Below are 20,303 nucleotides of genomic sequence, written 5' to 3'. Positions count from 1 at the left end.
TGTTTTCATCTACCGAGCGCCCATGGGCGCCCAGTCTGCTGTGTGTCAGCTCACCCCCCAATATTGTCCTCTTGTAGTTTGCTTGTGCCCGGAAAAGTAGATGCCAAACAGAGGGGCCAGGACTGAGCCCTTTAATTTTGTGACAGGACATAAGGTGAGTCTGACATAGGCAAAACTTCCCACCCCTGTGGGTTCTCTCAGCCCAGTTTTGGCCCATCTTATGATGTATGGGTTAACTTGTTTAAGCTGATGTTTTTTCAATGATACGAGTGGGAATTATATCGTGCAAGGCCCATGCCAGATCGGTGGCTGGACTGCCTTTCTTTCCCTCATCAATGGCTTTGGTGACTGTAAAAAAAAAAGTCAACCAGTTGCCAAACTGGATGGGATGAAAGTCTGCCAAACTGGGATGGATGTTATGTCTGCAAAATTCCCTATGTCTATTGGCTTGAGGAATAAATGATCCATTCCATGGCTTTGGCGATAAGGCTCAAGGGGCGGTGGGGCGGTAATTTCATGGGAGGTGGGCACACGCCTTTGTGAAGTGGGACTGCAGTTGCAGTCATGACTCACAGAGTGCATTATCCAGAGGTAAGACTATGGTAAACAGCTGTCACAGCTGTGGGTTTTAGTTCAGCGTGGAGTAAAATAGTTGGAGCGAGGACACCACATGGACACTGGACCTCATGCTGGATTGCTTGTTTTTGCTTTGGGCTCATGGGCGTTGGAGATGGCTGGGGGGCTGTTCATACTTGGTATAATCGCTTGGACATAAGGGGAGAAGTTTGCACACTGAACCTGTCAGCCAGTATGTTGGCAATTTCTGGACTATCTGTAATCTTCACATCATTCTAGAACAGGTTCAGAAGCATAGCTAGGGTTTAGGTTTCCTTGTCTTTTTATTCTTAAAGAATTTTTTATGATTTGTTTTTTGAGATTTTTTTATTTTCTCTCTCAAAATGCTTTTAGTTGATTTTTATGAGGAGCTTTTAGTTTTTACTTATAGATCAAGGTTTTGTAAGGCTTTTCCTTTATCTTGTGGTAGCTTCACTCCTTTTTTGTTGGAGAGGTTTTGCTTTGGGGAAGGTCCACCACTGAATTGGGCTTGCCTTTTATACAAAGTCTTTGTGCCTTTGGGATTTGCTTGTCCATGTGATTCAGCGGCAGTGCTGTAGAAAGGCATTTTATGAAATGATTCAGAGACTTGAGTCGGGTTTTCCTGCAGCCTGCTCTTAAATTCTGGAGACATGTGGTCTCTTTAAGTGCGATCGGACTTTCGAAAGTTCTGTGGTCTTTTTTATATTGATGGGGGGTGGACAGGGAGTCCAGCGAGATTAGATTGTTTGAACCATCTCTCAGTGAGGGAGTATACTTCGGTGTTGAACATTGCTCCCATGTTAAATGATGATAGATGTTTTATGTTTTCTCCTCTTGTGGGGGAAGTGATAGTTGTAGGGTCAAGCATTTGAAATAGTGTCAAAGGAACTTTTTAGCTGGTGTTTGGGGCTTAGTATGTTGAGTGTTTATAGGAAGACCAGCAAGTCACCTAGTATGAGTGTACAGTGTTCCCATTTATCCCCTCTAGTGTTTTCGCAGAAGGCCATGGTTCCTGAGAGTGTAAGGAGTGTACAACATGCTACAATACAATTAGCAGTCATGCCTGCAGTTAATTTAGTGCACCTGGATGGTCTCCGATGCATCAAATGCGTTTGTCTTCTTGTTGTGGGTGTCGTTGAGCATGAGGGGATGCCTCCTCCTTTCTTGTTATCTTCGGATTTTGGGGGAACCATGATATGAGGTAAAGGTAAAAAGTGATAAGAGCTAAGGTCAGGGCCTTAGACCAGGTGAGTGTCTGCTGACACAGATGGCATTCATGAGCCTCATAAGGGCCTCTTTTTCCTGCATGCATGTGAGATTGGTAGACTTGGCATTTTGAGCAGCGCCTTAGTTTTTTTTTTTTTTTTTATGTTTAGAATTGGTAGGTTTAGAATTTGAGGTTTGCCTAAAAAGCACTATGTGGGAATTGGAGCCAAGCCCAATATCCGGAATCCCATCCCAGGGTGTACACAGCAAGCCGATGGAGTGAATGGTTAGCGTAAATATCAACATATCATCGAGCAGACGTCTTCATTGGATCCCCCTTTGAATGACACACCCAAGTTTAAACCAATTGTCAAGCTCTGATCATGGGCCTCTGTGTTGTGGCATCATTTCTTCTCTTTACAGGATCTCATTCAAGGTCAGGGTCATACCTCATTTCCATACATAATCGACCCTCAATGATGTCTCTTTGTGTAGTCTTCCACTGGTATGTTTGGTAGGAGGACTCACGGAGTGCAATGATTTAGCTAGTCGTGGCTATACCCTTGAGAGACCTAAGTGTCTACTTCTGAGTGTGGCTGGATTCTAACCCGAGGCAGCTTACTGTGACCTTCTCTTTACTCAGTCTGGTGAGGCGATGTGTCAGTGTGTCTGACTATGTCACCAATGACTAGTGTGTCTGGCATTGTGTTTGGGCTGTGGACTGTTTGACATCTGACTGTGTGGTCTCTGTGTTGCAGTGTGTTGTGTTCTGAGTGGTGGATGTTTGGGTGTCTGCTTTGGTGGCCTCTGCTGTTTTTTGAGTTTTGATTAGAGCCAGAGCCTCCACGTATGTCTTTTTTGCCCTGTGTTGAGGTTGAGGTTGTACTATGTGAGAGTGGAGGCTATAGTGTGGCTGTGTGGTAACCTTCTCCTCCTGACTGGTCTTGCCAGTCCCTGAAGAGAGGAGGCCAGTCAGTTTGGCAAGTGTATTTGTAACATTCAGTATTTGTGTTCTGTGTGGGAGGAGGGGAGGTGTCTGTGTTAGACAGGCAATTGTAATATGCTAAGGATCAGTCCCAAAAAAACACCAGCAGAGAGCAGGAGAGGACACTAACTGATCCTCGACATGCTAGAGGACAAAAAACCTAAAAAAAGAAATTCCGGGGGGGGACGTAACAGAGAGCCGAGAAGGTTTGGTTTGCCTGTTGGGTAGTTTATCTGTATCAAACGTATAGCATCAATAAGCACTGTAGACAGTTTATTCAGATCAGAATAGAATAGTGAGGTTGGAGTCAAGAGAAGATCTGAACATAGTTATAGGATATGCTGATTAGTGGTATAGTGATAAAAGGGAAGGTAGTTTTAAGGAAAATTTAGATAGTGGACTTGTGGGCGAATAGTTTAAACCCACCCAACCTTCTTTGGGCGACTAAGTGGTGTTACTGTGATGACTCCGTGCTGTCTGCGTGCTTTATAGCAGAACAGGGGAAGCTCAAGACGAAAATGACCCAAAATGGCCAAATAACTAATAAATTACTGTAAGAAGCTCCCTCCTCTGGAAACAAGCAACTCAGTACTCCCTAACTACGCAGCATGAACTATGTCACCTCAAAAAGCTTTTAACCATCAAAATCCCTGGTATATTGGGAATAACAGTGAAAAGTGAGGTCACATCTTAAGTAGCCATGATGCGTCCATTCAAAGGTGTTTCATAACTTTCAACAAAACAGAATAAATCCTGTAACATCTGTTTAGTATCTCTCAATGTATATTGATACATATCTAAAATTGGCCTCAACTGTTTCTCCACATAAATGGAGAGTGGCTCAGTGAGCCACCCTCCACCTGCTACAATGGGCCTGAATGGAGGTTTCAAACGGTCCTTATGGAACTTAGGAAGCCCCTGTAATGTAGGAATTAGTGTTTTTTTCAACAATAAAGTAAGCAAACAATTATTTTGATATGATCTGTTCATTTACCAACCTCAATAAAGCATTAGTTCCACCATCACAAATATTAACTTCATTTAAAGTAATTTGTCTATAAACCACAGTATCATGTAACATATCAGTAATGGAGTAAAAATAAAAATTACTATCCCTCACAATTATTTGCCCACCTTTATCTGCAGATTTAATGACTATACTGTCATCATGTTCAAGTGACGCCAAAGCTAACTTTTCAACATTAGTAAGATTATCAAAACTTTTACTAGAGCGTTTACATACCTTGCTATCAAAATATGCATACATTTCAGATTCACAAATCTTATAGAAAACTTCAAGAGTAGGGTTAAATAGTGGATTATAACAACCAGGTTTCTTAAATAGTCCATCCCTTAAAACACATTCAGTGTTAACAATACTATCAACCTCCTGCTCATTGTTAAACATCAATTTTAATTGTTAGGTTACATGGTAATATGTGTTTAAATGTTAAGTACAGTGTCATATGGTTTAGTATAAAAGGTGTGTTTTTAATGTTTGTATTACACCTGATGAAGCATTCAGTGAAAGCGCTTGTGTATCATTAAAGCAGACTGGATTTTTAAGACGCTGGAGCCTTGTCTTTGCTGCTTTGTTCTTTTTTGGATTTACAAATAATATGTTTGTGCATAGTCTTATATTAACTTTATTCCTCAAGATTACAGCTAACCTCACCACTTACCATTTCCAAGTAGACAATCAGTATATAAAGCAAGCAACAACATTTAATAACCCTACCCTAACACCCAATAGCTTTTGTGTGTCCCCATCATTGTTTATAATCACACTCGTATACCTGAAACACCGACTACTCTTTACAAATGAAAGCCTCCATAATATTTCCTTTAAAACTCACAGGACTATTCATACTTTTTTGGTTGCTCAGTCACACAGCAGCCAAACTTATGCTTTGTGGTGATATCCACCCAGCCCCAAATGCATCTCATTAAACTCCCCAATGCAAATCAAACTACCTACTCCACATAAAGGTTCTAAAATACTACTACTGAACCTAAATCTTAGAAGTATGCTGAATAACATACATGAACTCCATATGCGACACTCTCCCTTTATAACCCAGACATTACCATCCTTACTGAAACCTGGTTGAAACCACATACACCAGACATAGAAATAACCCCTCGTGGTTACAATATTCTAAAAGCTGACAGAATAGAAAAGAAGGGAGGTGGTGTAGCAATTCTCTAATAACACACAACTTACAAGATGTAGTATTATGGACATTAATAATGCAGAGCTACTCATAACCAGATTATGACTAAACCAGAACATATATATATATATAACAGCAGTCTATTTCCCTCCAAGAAACAATTCCACTACAATCAAAATCATTCTCCAAAATATTGCAAAAGCCATATCACAGGAAACCATTCCTGCAAGAGACTAACACAGACTGGATGACATGCAACTCTGACAATCCTCAGAACTACCTAAACCTCCATGGTTTCACTCAAATGATTTCTCACCCAACTAGAATTGACAAAAAACAGACAAACAACCTATTTTGGACTGGTTCTTAACTAATAAACCCCAGTATTACCAAATAGCAGAGTGCCTCCCAGATAACCTAAGTGACGACTTTGGAACCTACTTACTGAGAAATCACAGTAACCCTACTAAACTAATCAACTTCTGCCAAATTCATAATAAGAAAAATCTTAACTTACAGATTCTACTTACTATTTTTGAAAAAATAGACTCAATTCCTCTTAAGCAACTGCCCTTAGATGCTGCTGTGCAACACTTCAATGACACCTTCCTTACTATTCTAAACAAACTTGCACCTCCAAGAACAGATCGTGTCAAAGCCAACTACACACCACGGTTAACCCGTGAGACTCGTACCCTCCTAAAACAAAGGGACAAAGCATGGCAAACTTGGGCTAAAAATAAATCCTTCCAAAACTGTTTAATATGCTAGCAACTTAGAAACAGTGTCAAAAAACAAATTAAATTAGACAAACAACACTACTATTCTAATTTATAATGGAACTACATTATGAATCAACAAAAATTCTGGAACACAATCAATAACATGCTTCATCCTGGCCAAACTACAACCCCCCCCCCAACTTACTTGATAACACAAACAATATTGCTGAACAATTTAACATATTCTTCACTGAAAGTGTTTTAGCACTGACTATGAATAGCAAGTCTCTCACAGTGCCAATACCCAACAATCCAAGCAATATTGTAGATGCATTCTCATTTCAGACAGTCCCAAAACAAACTATTGCAAAACTATTAAAGAAAGTGAAACCCACTTCACTGGCAAGAGATAACTTGCCAGCAGACTATATAAAATTAGCAGAGATGTTATTGCCTTCCCTGTGTCAATACTTATAAACCGCTCTATAACAGAATAGTATGTCCCAGCTATTTGGAAAATTGCATATATTACACCATTACACAAAGGAGGTTATTCAACAGAAGTAACAAACTACCGGCCCATTGCTATACTTTAACCACTTTCTAAAATTCTGGAAAGATGTATCCACTTTCAACTTCTTAAATACCTTCTAAACAATAATCACTTCTCATTGTCACAGCATGGATTCTGACCACATCATAGCACGACTATAGCTCTAAGTTTCACGGATACTATAAATAAATTCAGAGACGATGGCAAAATAGTGTCTTCAGTCTTTTTGAACATGTCTAAAGCATTCGATACAGTTTCCCATCCTAAGTTACTGTCCACTCTGAAAAATCTTAATATTAGCCCTGATAGTGTTAACTGGTTTCAAAGTTATCTATCTAGCCACCAGCAAGCTGCGAAATAGAACCAAGATCTATCCCCACTACTTCCTGTTACACTTAGTCCCTCAGGGTTCAACCATAGGGCCCCTCCTCTTCAGCATATTTATAAATTATCAATACTGCCTCCTCTTAAGCATCTATCATACAATACGCAGATGATTCAACCCTCATATGTGCAGCAAACACAATAACTTAACTTCTTACGGTCACGAAAAGCCTTCTCTGATATTGAAATGTGGCTAGCAAACTCACAACTCAACCCTAATAAAACTAAACTTATGATCTTTCATCCATCTAAACCTAATAACCTCCCAGCTAACTTTTATATCACTTCCAGTAATACTACTAGGATTCTCCCAGATTCCCAAGCAAAACTATTAGGCGTCATAATCGATAGACTAAAATTTGACATGCACATTTCTAACACGATCAAAAAGGTTCACAAGAAAATGGGAAGAATGTATAGACACAAAAAATTCTTAAATGCTGCAAGAATAGCCATAGCTAGAACCCACCTTCTTTCCTCACTCTTAATGCATCCCCCATACTTACCAAACTCAAAAAGTCAGAAGTAAATTAGAATCATGTTATAATAAAACTGCCAAATTTACAACAGATTCCACACATTCAAATCATCACTGTCAATGCTTAAAAATTCTTTCTTGGTTGGAACTACCTCATATTATGAACTATAACCAGTTAATAATGGCTCACAAAATAATGCACGCTCCTGACAACGTACCTTCCCTAGAAAATCTTCTACAATCCTACTCTAACATTCATACTCTTCGATCATCTAACAAAGACTTAATCCAAGTAACCAAAGTATCCAATACAGCAGGCAACTCTCATTACTCTAACTTTGTTCCTAAAAATTGGAATAACCTTCCACACAGTATTGGATCAATAAGCAATTTTAATCATTTCAAAATAGCTCTCAAACGACACTTATTTGAATCCTGGCTTTGCACATGTAACACTCCAGGTTAATTATTAACTTAGCATTACTTATACAATTTGGCTGTATGTACTAGATCTGTTAACATATGGAAATGGAAATCAAAATCTAAACCAACTATACTGGAAGCAGTGAATATATAAGAGATAAAACAGCTGTAATTGAGATCTTTAGAAAAGAGTAGGGGCAAACTACATAGGAAAATGGAAATTGTGGGAACAATACATAGGAAGGAATGAGGCCTAAAAGGCAGGATTTAAATGAGCCACAAAAACAGGTCTAAATATATTTAAGAACAAGACAATACTCAATCAACACAGTTACTTCAGAGTTCAGAATCACAGGAAATATTTTAAAACAACATTGCAGGACAGTCTCAGATAAATACAGAAAACATCTAAACTAATCTTTATTTTATTCCTATCTATATCTAAGAGAGGTACTATGCCCTAAGCCTTACTTACAGGCAACACACAGACAGAATTGCTGATGGACGTTTCTAGGTCCAAGACAAGATACAAAATGCCCAGTCTCTCTTGGAGAGTTCTTAAATTAATAATAAACCTTACTGCTGGATCAGCCTGGGTCCACTCTGTCACCTGTCCTCAGTTCACAGATTAACAGAAACTAACATCTCTGTGTTAAAAGTACATACCTTTCAGAAGTTTGCCCAGACCTGGAAGTCAAAAAACAAATACTTACATTTGAAACCTAGTAATTAGTTTTCTCCAAGAAAATAGAAAGAAACTTCTAGTTCTAGACATCCTGTCTCCTTGCTGCATTAACTTTAATAGCACATCGTAACAGACTTGATTTCAACTCATTTTCATGAAGTTTAGTAAGCTAATCTTCTATGTTCCAGCAGGGTATGCTGTGATTACATTCTTGACGCTCAGTACATAACATACACAGTTCTATATAAATCATATCAATATTCACAAATGACACAGAATTATTTACAAAATTCCAGATAGCTAAGCTGGTATTGTCACACTCCCTATGAGCTTTATTGTCAGAAAAATCTGAAGTACAATACCGTACAGCTTACTGGCTCATCTTTTGCTGGCTAAACATTATTTCTTCCGTAGCCTGCTCTGTATGAAAAATTTATTTACTTTATTTTCCATTTGTTAACTGGATTGTTCTGGCTGGGCAGATGCCCTTTTTCAGCAGGGACCCGAAGAGAAAAGCTCCATTACAGCAGTATAACGTATTTATTTTGTTGTTTATTTACACAAACAATTAAGTATTTAAGCATACAGTCATGAAGAGATACATACAACAAAAATGTATTAATTTTATACAACATACAAAGGGAAAGAAAAACTGAACATAGATATGAACTGATATGTGTCATACAATCACAGATTCATCATAATCATTATTAGAATGGGAAATTGTTAACCTAGGTATAAGAGTAGTGAGGCCTGCAGTGACAGAAAAGAAGGTCCTGGCACACGGGAAAAGAAAAAGAAGGGGTATGGAATGTAAGAGGGGGGAAATCAGAGGTATAAGTATATAGTGAAGTTGGGAGTAAAAAGGGAGGGCAAGGTCAAAGAGCAGGGAATATAAAATACAAGTAGGAATAGATATTTGTAAGAAATAGGGGTAGAAAGGCGGGCTGGGGGAAAGGAGGCAGAGTTCAAGTAGGATCATTACTGGGGCAGGTCCTGGAGTTAAGCAGATATTCCTTAATAGTGAGTTTGAAGTTGCCAGAGTTTTGTATAGTTCTGATATGGAGAGGAAGTTGGTTCCAAAAGGAAGTAACGGAGTAGCTATATAGCATTTTACCTGTGGATTTATTAGGCTTAGTGATTTGGAGGAGGTGTTGGTCGGAGTTACAAAGTTCCCAGTTTGGGACATAAGGTGAGATGAGGGTTGCTAGCGATGGACAGGCTGTGTGTTGATGGTGGACAGTATGCGTCAGAAAGAGCTGAGGCAGAAGGATCTGATTATGGAGTTCTAACCAGAGAAATTTTTGTAAGGAGAGGCAGTGATGTGAGCGACAGGGGAGATTAGCGGCAAATCTAGCTATTTTGTTGTATGTAAGTTCAAGTTTGGTTGTCAAATGTTTTTGGAGGTAAGTGAAAATTGGGGTGGTGTATAGTAGGGGTGGTAGTACGTAGGCTTGTGCTAGGGAGAGTTCAGATTCTTGCGTTAAGAATTTTTTTTATTTCTGTATAGCAGTCCTAGTTTTTGGTGTGTCTTCTTGATGTAGTTATTGATGTGGATGTCAAATTTAAGTTAGTCATCTATAAAGACCCGGAGAAGTTTAGTGTGAGATTCAACCTTGATAGTAGTGCTGTTTAGAGAACAGACCGAGAAGGGGGGCTTTGAGGTGTTGGAGGGATTTGGAAAGAAAAGTAGTTTTGTTTTATTGGGGTTAAGTAGGTGTTGGTTAGTTGTGAGACATCTTTTAACTGAGTGGAGGTTGTCTTGAGTGAGGGAGAGTAGGTGGGGTAGATTGTCAGAGGTTGTGATGATGGTGGAGTCATCGGCATATTGTATGAGTGTGGAGTGGCAGGATTGGTAGAGATTATTAGTAAAGATGTTAAATAGTAGGGGCCCAGGATGGAGCCTTGGGGCACACCAGTTTGAAAGGGGAGGAAAGGTGATGTCGCAGAGAGCCATTTGACTGAGCTCCATTTGATACATATGAAGAGAACCAGGAAAGAGTAGAGGTAGAGAGATTAAAGGAAGAAAGTTTGGAGAGAAGGAGATTGTGGGACACAGTGTCAAAAGCTTTACAGAGGTCAAGGAAGAGGATGACACTAGTTTGTCATTAAGAGATGAAGCAACAGAGTGAGTGAAGGGCAGTAATGCTGTAGTAGTGCTATGATGTGGTCAGAAGCCGTGTTTTGTTGGTGTGAAGAGATTTTCCTGAATGAAATATGAGATGAGCTGATTTAGTACGCATTTTTCCAGAATTTTAGAAAGAGGGGATAGAATAGCAATAGGCCTTAAATTGGAGGGGTCAGTGGAGTTACCTCCTTTATGTAAGGGTATAATATAGGACTTTTTCCAGATGTTAGGGATAAAATTTTCCTGAATTGACCTACTGATATGGTATGGATACTGGATAGGCAATAGAGGGGGCTGCGAGTTTAAGGTATAGAGGAGGCAGGTTGTCAGCAGAAGGAGAGCAGGGTTTTAGTTTATAGAGTAGAGATCTGATGATGGATATGGGGACAGGCTTGATTGAGAAAGGAGTTTTGTGGGAGGGGGGAGAGGGGTGTCAAGGTAGGTATCCTTCTCTGGTTTAATTAGTTTTTGTATGGACTCTAAAGAAAGAGATCAGAAGAACAGCAGTTTCAAGTGGAGAGCTGTTAAGAGGATGGATTAGGAGCAGATGGGTTCCCTGGGTGTAAGTTTGCTGATGGCACTCCATAATTTCTTGGGGTTAGAGTGGGGGTTTCTTTGTGGGTCAAGATAAAAGGACTTTTTGTCAAGGGTGATATGTTTTTTTGTGGTGTTCCATAGTTCCCTATAGTTTTGAAGACTAGTGGGGCTTTTGAGTTTATTCCAGGTTTTCCATGCACTGTCTCTCTTTTGCATGAGGGAGAGAGTTTCTTTGCTTATCCAAGGAGCATAAGTTGGCTTTAACCCGAATCTTTCTGATAGGGGCCAGGGAGTTGAGGGTGTTAAGGAAGATGCTGTTAAATTGAATGACAGCTTCTTCGAGAGAGAGGCTGAATAGAAAAGACCAATTTATAGAAGTGTGTGTTTGGTTAAATATATCAGGGTTAACATTGATAGATTTCGACAATCCTTATACTTGTGAGACTTAGGAGGTCTTTCAAAAAATATTTTGAAGACAGCTGGATACATCTACTTGCATCTTAAAAACAGCTTCTTAACATCCCTTGACTGCTGAGATAAACTGTTTCTTTTCTGTTGGTATACAGTGATCATTTTCCACAAACACTAGAGGTCCCCATATTGTAATGCTTTTCCCTTCTACCACAGTTCTAACTCTTTTGGCTGTCATGTTATGACAGATTTTGGAGCATGCACAAGATGTGGCCCTTCAATTAATAAATCAGACTGCGGAACATCATACCTGCTCCTTATTTGTAATTTCATAAAATGAAGTCAGTCTACTCCCAACAGTTTCTCTGGTATAGCAAAAAATCTCAGTTTTTCTTTGTGTTCTACCTACTAGGCCAATTTTTTTGAAATGGCTCTTCTTGAAAAGCTTCAAGTTCAGCTAGGCATTCCTTCACTTAAACCTTGAACATCTGCAGTTTTATCAGCTTATCCAACTGCTACCTAAAAGCATCTTTATTTTTTTCAGCTTTTTCCAGTATTCTTAACTTAACAACTAAATTATTTAAAGCCATCTCCTGCACTAAATCTAAAGCCAGAACTGCTTTATGCAAAGAAGATGCAAGGTTTTTCCCAGGTAGAATTTTTTTCTTCTTTTGTTATGGTTGATTTTTCTTACTTTCTAATTTTACCCAAACTGATAAAGTTTACTGGCTTTTTAACATCAGTTTTCACACTAGGAGAGCTCCAATCAAACCGTTACTGAGTGTGCAGTCAACAATCCTCAGTATTGCTATTGTCACAGTACTGGTCACATTATGAAACATCTTTGTTTTAAAATTAATTTCATTACCCATCATATTCCTTATGTCGAAGTTGCAACTGTTCATACTGTACTGTTAACTTTCAAAGTTTATTTAGGTTTTCCTTAAAACCACACCACAAAACGTCACGGTAGGAAATGGGCAATGATTTCCATACATCTGCAAAGTATTATGGGTAAATAAAAAACAGCTTAACTCTCAAGAGCAACTTCGCACTTACATTGTGGTTTAACTACATCAACTCATGTTACGTTTTAACTTGAATTGCTCCACCTACAAGAAGTGAACTGACCAATTGTGTTGCTAGGAAGTAATAAACTAATGCTACTACATTTGGCATGGAAATACAGTAGCATTTACATTAATTTAGATATTGAGGCATTGTGGGCTCAGTTTTTCATGATGTAATGGCAGACACGTTCAGTTTTGAGAAAATAATTCAGGGAGTCATCCTCAGTAGCAAAATAAAATGCAAATACAACAGCATCAATAATTGCATAACTTAGTATTGTATATGGTAAGGAGCTCCAAAGGTTTGTTGCTTACACTTACTTCAGACTATGACCAATACACTTTAAACATTGACAGTTTATGACCTAGTATATTAAATACAAATATGGAGTGGAAATTATCTAAATGCTGTTAAAACATAAAACTTTCCCTGGGATTCAATAATACCTACACTAAGTGTACACCGTTCTGACTGAAAAGACAACACAGACAAAACTCACGCCTTCTTCCCCCTAATTTTAATTTTCCTACTGATACTTCTGCAGCTTTAAATATTGACAGGGATTCATAAAGGTTACCACAAAGTATAGACTACATGTACACTTAGTGTAAACTTTCTGAGTGACTAGAAAGCACAAAAATGTGATTAGAATGTTTTTGAATACATATCGTGTACACTTAAGTGTAGGCTTTATTGAATTTGTCCCATTATTTACAAATTTCTAATAAAGTATTGCATGCAGTTATTCTTTCGCTATTAACATTTTTACCTTTAAGAAGCTGATTACTTAATTACGGTTTAATAATGTGGTATTTAAACATTGAGCATACGTGGTCAGTTTAATGTGTGAAAGCACAAGTCAAGTGCCAGGATGAAATAAAACTACCTGTGACAGTAAGAAATAGTTTTTTGTTTTGTTTTTACCATGTTTAGTTACATCAATGAATGCTCTTTGTGAAAATTAAAAGTCAAAGAGAGTATCAAAACCAACTGCTGTTGAATTATGCTCACAATCTTTAGCAAGAAAGATCAAAAGAAAAATGACTGTGTGGAACCTTACTTTTTACTGCCTCATTCCAGAACATGCTAACAGCTGCTTACCTCTCGTGCAGACAGGCGATGGAATATATCCAATAGGTCCACACCTTGCTCTACTGTTGTTACTGTTTCAAATGCAGTGGTAATCAAGTTCTGAATCATCACCTCCAAGTCCTTAACACCAGCACGAAACCTGGAAGTGCAAAACACATTGAAAATTTAAACAGCATGCTTACTTTAGCAGACATTACAAAGTTGAAACACTTTAGGTACTTCAAATCATAGTTCCCCACAAGCAGGGAATGCCACATAACATCCTCTTTTAGAAAAAGTGACAGAGTACAAAGGATTAGTCCAGATAAAATCACTTTAAGATAACACATCTAGGAGATTCTCTCCCTCTGATGGCCTCCTTGAGGAAGGAATACAGACACCTTGTTGAAGTTTCAAATAATTTATTCAGTTAAGTAAGTAGATGGACAACTGTTCTTATTTAATATATATTACATTCATAGCTCAGTTCCTTAAAGGCAGTTAAGACAATGGTGGGAGGGTTCTAGGGAGCTGACTGGAAGAAAAACAGAGAGAAGGAAGAACAAGGAGCCAATCCCAAAACTTAGAGGTTAGTCCCTTATTTGAATATTCCTAAAAGACCTGTAAGGGTATATCAGCTCAGCAACCTGTGAAACCTCATTCTTAATTTAAAGGCTTTTATTTTTAACACACAAACCGACAACACACCATAAGCTACCACTATAGAACTGTATTCAAGAAACCACTTTCTCCTGAGCTTCATCAGGTCCATATAAAAGAGTGACTTCATTCTGATCATTGAACATGCCTGCTTTTATAAGGCTATCACCAGACTTTAATTGCCCGTTTTTGTACCTCATGTCATAACAAAAAAAAAAAGTCCACATCCTAGCATAAAACACACACCAAGAACAAAGGGGAAGGAGGGAGGGATTGGCTACTGCAGCAGTGATCATTAAAACATCTACTGGTATGTTAAGTTCAACTTACACAACTGTACTACATTCTTCACATTGATCACTGCTGCAGTAGTTTTAGCTATATGGGTAGATTACCATAGCGAACTATTTGTGCAGTGGAAGGAGAAAGGTCCAGGAGCCCATGGGGAATGGTCCTAGCAAAGCATGATCTAGACCTAGAGAAGGAATCCAACTTAAAGTGCTTTGTAAAAGTATATATAGAGGACAAAGTAGCAGCTTCTAGAATATTTCTGGAATTCAACCCTTTCCAAAAACCTGTAGAAGAAGCCAAGGTCTTTGTAGAGTGGGCCTTGACCCTGCCTGGAATAGATTTGTCATGGTAAGTATAAAAATAGTAATAGTCTTAGACTACTATTTGAAAATAGTCTGTTTTGACACTGGTTGTCCCCCTTTCTCACCTTCACAAGAAATGAACAACTGATTCGAGGATTTGAAAAATTTAGTTCTGTCACGATAGTACCAGAGTTGTCCTTAGACATCCAATGTATGAAGTATCCTTTCTCCTTCATTTTTAGGTTCAGGAAAGAAAATGGGAAGATGGATAGTTTGACCTAAAGTAAACTCGGATACCACTTTAGGCATAAGAGGAGGATTAGTTCTCAAAGAAACACAGTCCGTGTGGAAATTTAAGTAATACTGACTCACCATAAGAGCTTGCAACTCCGATGCCATTCTTGCAGACGTCAGAGCAATCAATAAAACTATTTTCCATGTTAAGAACCTCAAGTTATCCAGATTAGCTGGTTGAAATGGAGCAAGTATTAGTTTCTCTAACACATAATTAAGATCCCAAGGAGGGGCCACTGGATTACTTGGAAGTCTCCTATGCAAAACCCCTTTCAAGAACATTCTGACATGTCACTGCCTTAAAAGAGGACGATCCATGGGGCAGACATGCTGAAATAGCCAATAAAGGAATCCTGATCGAGGAATACAAAATGCCATAGGATAGTAATTCACACAAATATTGTAAAACCAGATAACAAGCCCTGAATGGGTGCTAGTTATGTTGTTGGCAGCAACTAGAAAACCTTTTCCATTTGTTAATATATGATTTTCTCATAGCAAGCTTTCTTGCCTCCATTAGTACCTGCTGCATGTCCTCAGAAAACAGGTGCTAAAAGAAATTAAGACCCTGTCATCCAGGCAGTCAATTAAAAATGACTGATGGGGTGTATCAAACACCCCTGTTCTTGTGTGAGTAGATTCATTCTGTGAGGAAGCTTGTGGTAATTGCCCCTGGCAATTTCCAAAAGAAGGGAGTCTCCACAATGATCTTAGGGGATTCCTTCTGAATCTTCAGAAGTAACTTGAATATTAGTGGAAAGGCCGGAAAAGCATATAGAAACATTCCTACCCAAAGAAATGAAAAGAAAAATCATCTGTCTTCTAGGCCTTCTTGCAAGGAGTCCTGGAACAGAATTTTGCTAGTGGATTGTTCAGAGACGGAAAGGGGTCTATCTGCAGAACTCCTCACAGATGGATCAGATCTTGTAAGACCACTGAATCTAATTTCCATTCATGAGGGTCTGCCCTTGTCCTGCTCAGTTCATCTGCTACACAATTTTGCTCTGAAGAAATGCAGGACGCTTGTAATGTGAGACTGTGCTGTGAAGCTATAACCCAAGCTAACATGGCTAATCTGCAAAGGGGGTACGACATGGTTCCCCTTTTCTTGTTGATGTACCCCATCAATGTGGTATTGTCTGAAGCTACTTGACGTCCCATGGAACCAAAGATGGTTTAGAGGATTAAGTGTTTTTGATCAGGGCAGGGATCACCTTGATATTTCTGTGCTTGCATCTGTCCTTGGTGTCCCTCATCCCCTGTACTTTTCTCTCTCCTAAAACTCTTCCCCCAGCAAAATCTGAAGAATCTGCGGCAACTGACTGCTTTGCAGCAGGGAGGGAGAAAAAGAGGGCTTGATTTAAGGTCTCCACCAAATGATTTCTATTCTGATAAACCCCAGTACTGGGAACTGAAAAGATACAGGCTGCCGATACAGGGACCAACCAATTTCAGATACCACTGTATCTTTCTCATGTGGAGTCTTGTCAGGGGTATCATGAGAATCCTAGATGCCACGAGACAACATCCTGAGGTATTACCTCACAGTGACTGAAGTCTGACAAGAAAACCTTAGAAATAGATCTAAATAAAGATCTAAGTTTTACTGTGGAGGAAAACCTCTTTGAACTGTGGTGTATAGTTGACAATCTAGGAACACAATCCTGTGTGAAGGAATCAAAAAGACTTTTGAATGTTCTCTTGGAATCCCAGCTTGTGCAAGAGATCTCTCACCCAAAAGAGAGATTACTGACATTTTGAATAGGACTCTGCAAAGATAAGCAACTAGTCAAATATAGAAAAATGCGGATACCCTGTAGCTATAACTGGGGCTAGAAGCTGTGAACACTGCTGGTGTAATGGATAGTTCAAAATCTATGGCAGTGAATTAATAATGTGATCCAGACACACAAAACCTTATGAAACACCTGAAGTCTGGATAAATAGGAATGTTACAATACTCATCTTTTAAGTCTAGTGTTACCAGGAAACTTGAAAGAGAAAGAAGAGGAAAAGGTTGTGAAGTGACATCATTTTTGAATTTGGACACAATCACAAACAAGTTTAGCAAAGAAAGATCCAGAACTGGTTGGTTTCCAAGCGTTTTCTTTGTTTGGTACTAGGAACATCCATGAATTAAACCCCTACCCTTCCTGGGAAGGAGGAACGGGTTCTATTGTTCCTTAGGACAGCATGTGAAGAACAGGTGGAAACAAAACAGGATGAGGAATGACCCCCTAGGAAGCAGGAATTTCCTCCTACTGCCATCCGTAACCCTGATGAATGACTTTCAGAACCCACTTCTCTGAAACAATCTGGTGCCAAAAAGAAAAATGGAGATTCAGACTTTCTGGAAGAGGTAAAGGGTTAATGTGGGAGGGAGTCACAAGGTCTCTTTAATTGCCATTCAGACTTGGAGTGTCCTTGGTTTTTGGGAGGTTTCAGACTTCTTTCTGGAACCTTCCTGTGACTTCTTAAATGTCTGTTTACCTGAATTTTGTTGAGAATGTTTATTCCGGCTTTTGGCAAAACTGGATGAGGAGAAAGAAAATATGTTAGACAATTTGGAAAAGAAAGGCTGAAAAATCTTTAAGAGTCCCTGGATCAGCCTGCACCTGTCATCACACCTTTCTGATCATCCCTGCAGCAGATGGGCCAAGCACAATCTCTATCCAAGGGAAATTTTAAAATCTCATTATCATCATCATTTGGAAGGTCCTGAAAATGCAGCCAAGCAACCCCCTTAAAACCACTGATCATAGCATTGGAAGAATTATCAACAGAGTCATACATGCCTGTAAACAATGAGTAGTGACCTATGCAATAGAAGAAACCAAGTTATTTAAAGCAGATTTTTTCTTCACAAGAAGAAACTGTAAAATAAAACATTCCTTATACTTTCACAATAAGTCAAAATAAATTAATATATGATGCAGACAATTTAAAATTCTGAAATTCAAAGTTGCAGGAAGCATACACTTTTTTCCCCATACCCATTCATACTTTTCCCAAACTTAACAGAAACAAGTAGGATTGGAATTAAATAACTGCTTGGCAGCAGAGAAGTCAACTAAGGCTATAGCTGCTGGGTCATGTTTGGGAATAGTATATAAAAATTTAAAAGACTGAGGAACTTTATACATCCTATCTGGCTTTTTTACGGACAGCTGGCTGACTATCAGGGAAACTGCAGGCAGTAAGGAACACAACCTCTAAAGCAGACAGGACAGGAGGAATGGCTATAGGTTTTGAAAATCCTTCTGTAACAACTCATTGTATTTTTTGAAGGACTGAGAAATCTCAGTGTCCTCCCACAGAAAACACTCAGGCATTCTAGCAATAGTCTCAGAGAAAGAGAACCCCCCACTGGGAGAATCAGAAAGAGAGCTATTCCTGGAATCTGAATCAGAAATCTGGGAATAGAACCCCAAATCCATCCCTGCATCTTCCTATTCATATTCAGAATCTTAAATCTCTTTAGGAAAGGAGGCATCCTTCCTTCTTCTACCAGAAGCTGCTCTACAAGAAGGATCAATAGCCTGAATCAAACCCTGAGCCAGTCCCAGTAAACTAGTCCTATCCAAAGAAACTTGAGGAGTAGATACATTTTTGGTTTTCTTCTTGACAGGAAAAATGAGGCCAGCCTTATTACTAATGGCAGCCGCTGCTTCCCCTGGCATGGGCACAGCATTCTGATGGCTTTCCCTTGCCTACTAAGGGGACCTCAACAGCCACAGAAGGGCATGTGTAACCTCGGTTCATAGTGGTTGCAGGTGCTACACCCAAGGGATCTGGGTTAAAAGACAATGGTCTTAAGTACAACAAATGATCAGAGTCATCCACCTGCAGCTGAGGCAAATTGCTAGTCTGCTGTGGTGGCAAAAGCTGCTTGCTTAACTACTTTTCTGTGGCTGAAGAAGCCCCACCATGAGAGTGACAATCTGTTCCATAGTCGAGCTGAAAATGGTGCCTATCTTGGGGAAAACACGCAACAATGCCAGTAAAACTACCAGTCTACAAAAGCTACTTTTTTTTTTGACAGAAAAAAATCTGTAAAAAGCACTTTCAAAACACTACAGCAGCCCCACAACCTTAAAATAAACAATTTCTCCACGGAAGATAGTATTAGTTACATAACGCTACTTTTAAACTGATATAAATGACTGCTCCGAGTAAAAGTATGTTACAGTCTCAAGACAATCCATTAAAACAAAACACTCCTAGCTTTAAAATAACTTTCCTAAAGAAGTAATAACACGAGTAAAAAAATAAGAAAATGGAAGTTTCTCCCCCACCCCAAAGGGAACTTATCTGCCCAGTTAGGGAAAGCATAAACCGACTGTTGAGCCTTAGAAGCCTCAGAGGAGTGTTCTCTTTGGTGGTAGGAAAGCTCTGAACGGCTTTGTGCCCAAACTTGTCTTAGTCAGCTCAGCTCAAGCTGCTTGGAAATTTGGGCATGTGGAAAATCATTTGCATTGCTCGTTTTCAGAACCTTCTAAATGATGTTAACAATTAGATTTTAAATTCTCCTTAGGATAGAGATAAGATAGTTTTTGGCCCCTCTTCTGCAGAGTCATCAAGAATTGTGACGAAAGGGATAAGCTGATAGAAGGAATCTCTAAGATTTTTCATCCTTCCTTTTCAAAGTTTTCCAAGAGGAGCCTTGGAAGCTGGCCGGCTGTTATATCTTTGGTAGGATATAACCCATACAGCTAAGACTACTGCAGCAGTGATCAATATGAAGAACATCTAAGTACTGCAGTAGTCTTGTTAAGATGGACAGTTGCATGGCTGATGCACAGGATATAGCAAATGGACAGGTGAACTTCTAGTTTACAGTCAAGGTGTCTCACAGTGTTTGTCCTAGGATTATTCTTGTTTAGGTTGTATTCCATCTTCTTCACCTGAGGTGCTCTATAGTCTGAAAGCAAATGACTTGAAAATGGATAAACTGACTATATAAGTTTATAGGTGTGTACTAGGCTGATGGCCCTATAGGATTACCTTGGCATCGTGCCACCCGACCATAGTCGACAATGCCTTTGTCGAGTAGAGCCACTGGAGTTATCCCCAGGGTGAATTTTCTATTTCCCATCCACTCATCAAGATTTCTCTTGAAGAGGGTCAGCGAGGTGCTCTGCTTGACATGTATGGGAAGTCTATTCCATAGCATGGGGACTCTCTGGGTTATGAACCTGTCCCTCCAGTACGTTCTGTTGATTGTGGTAATGAAGTTGAGGTCTCTGGAGCATGTGGTGCGGAGGGATTGGGATTTCTTTAGAAGTAGCATTTCAAACAGACATGGCTTTGTAAGTCAAGCAGAGATCACCT

General features: G+C 39.2%; 1 protein-coding gene across 1 annotated transcript in view; it reads right to left on the bottom strand.

The window, feature by feature from the left end:
* DNAH2 (dynein axonemal heavy chain 2) overlaps positions 1-20,303 on the bottom strand; it is a 6,636,854-nt gene that overhangs the window by 5,738,984 nt on the left and 877,567 nt on the right. The window contains exon 12 of the mRNA XM_044077324.1: positions 13,456-13,585. Within this exon, the coding sequence (XP_043933259.1) occupies positions 13,456-13,585 (130 nt within the window). The remainder of the gene's footprint in view (positions 1-13,455; positions 13,586-20,303) is intronic.

This window comes from Protopterus annectens, chromosome 7.part0, assembly GCF_019279795.1.
Source record: "Protopterus annectens isolate FY-2018-M chromosome 7.part0, PAN1.0, whole genome shotgun sequence".
Taxonomy (NCBI): domain Eukaryota; kingdom Metazoa; phylum Chordata; order Ceratodontiformes; family Protopteridae; genus Protopterus; species Protopterus annectens.
Note: the sequence above shows the minus strand (reverse complement) of the source record. Positions and strands in the feature narration are given on the sequence as shown.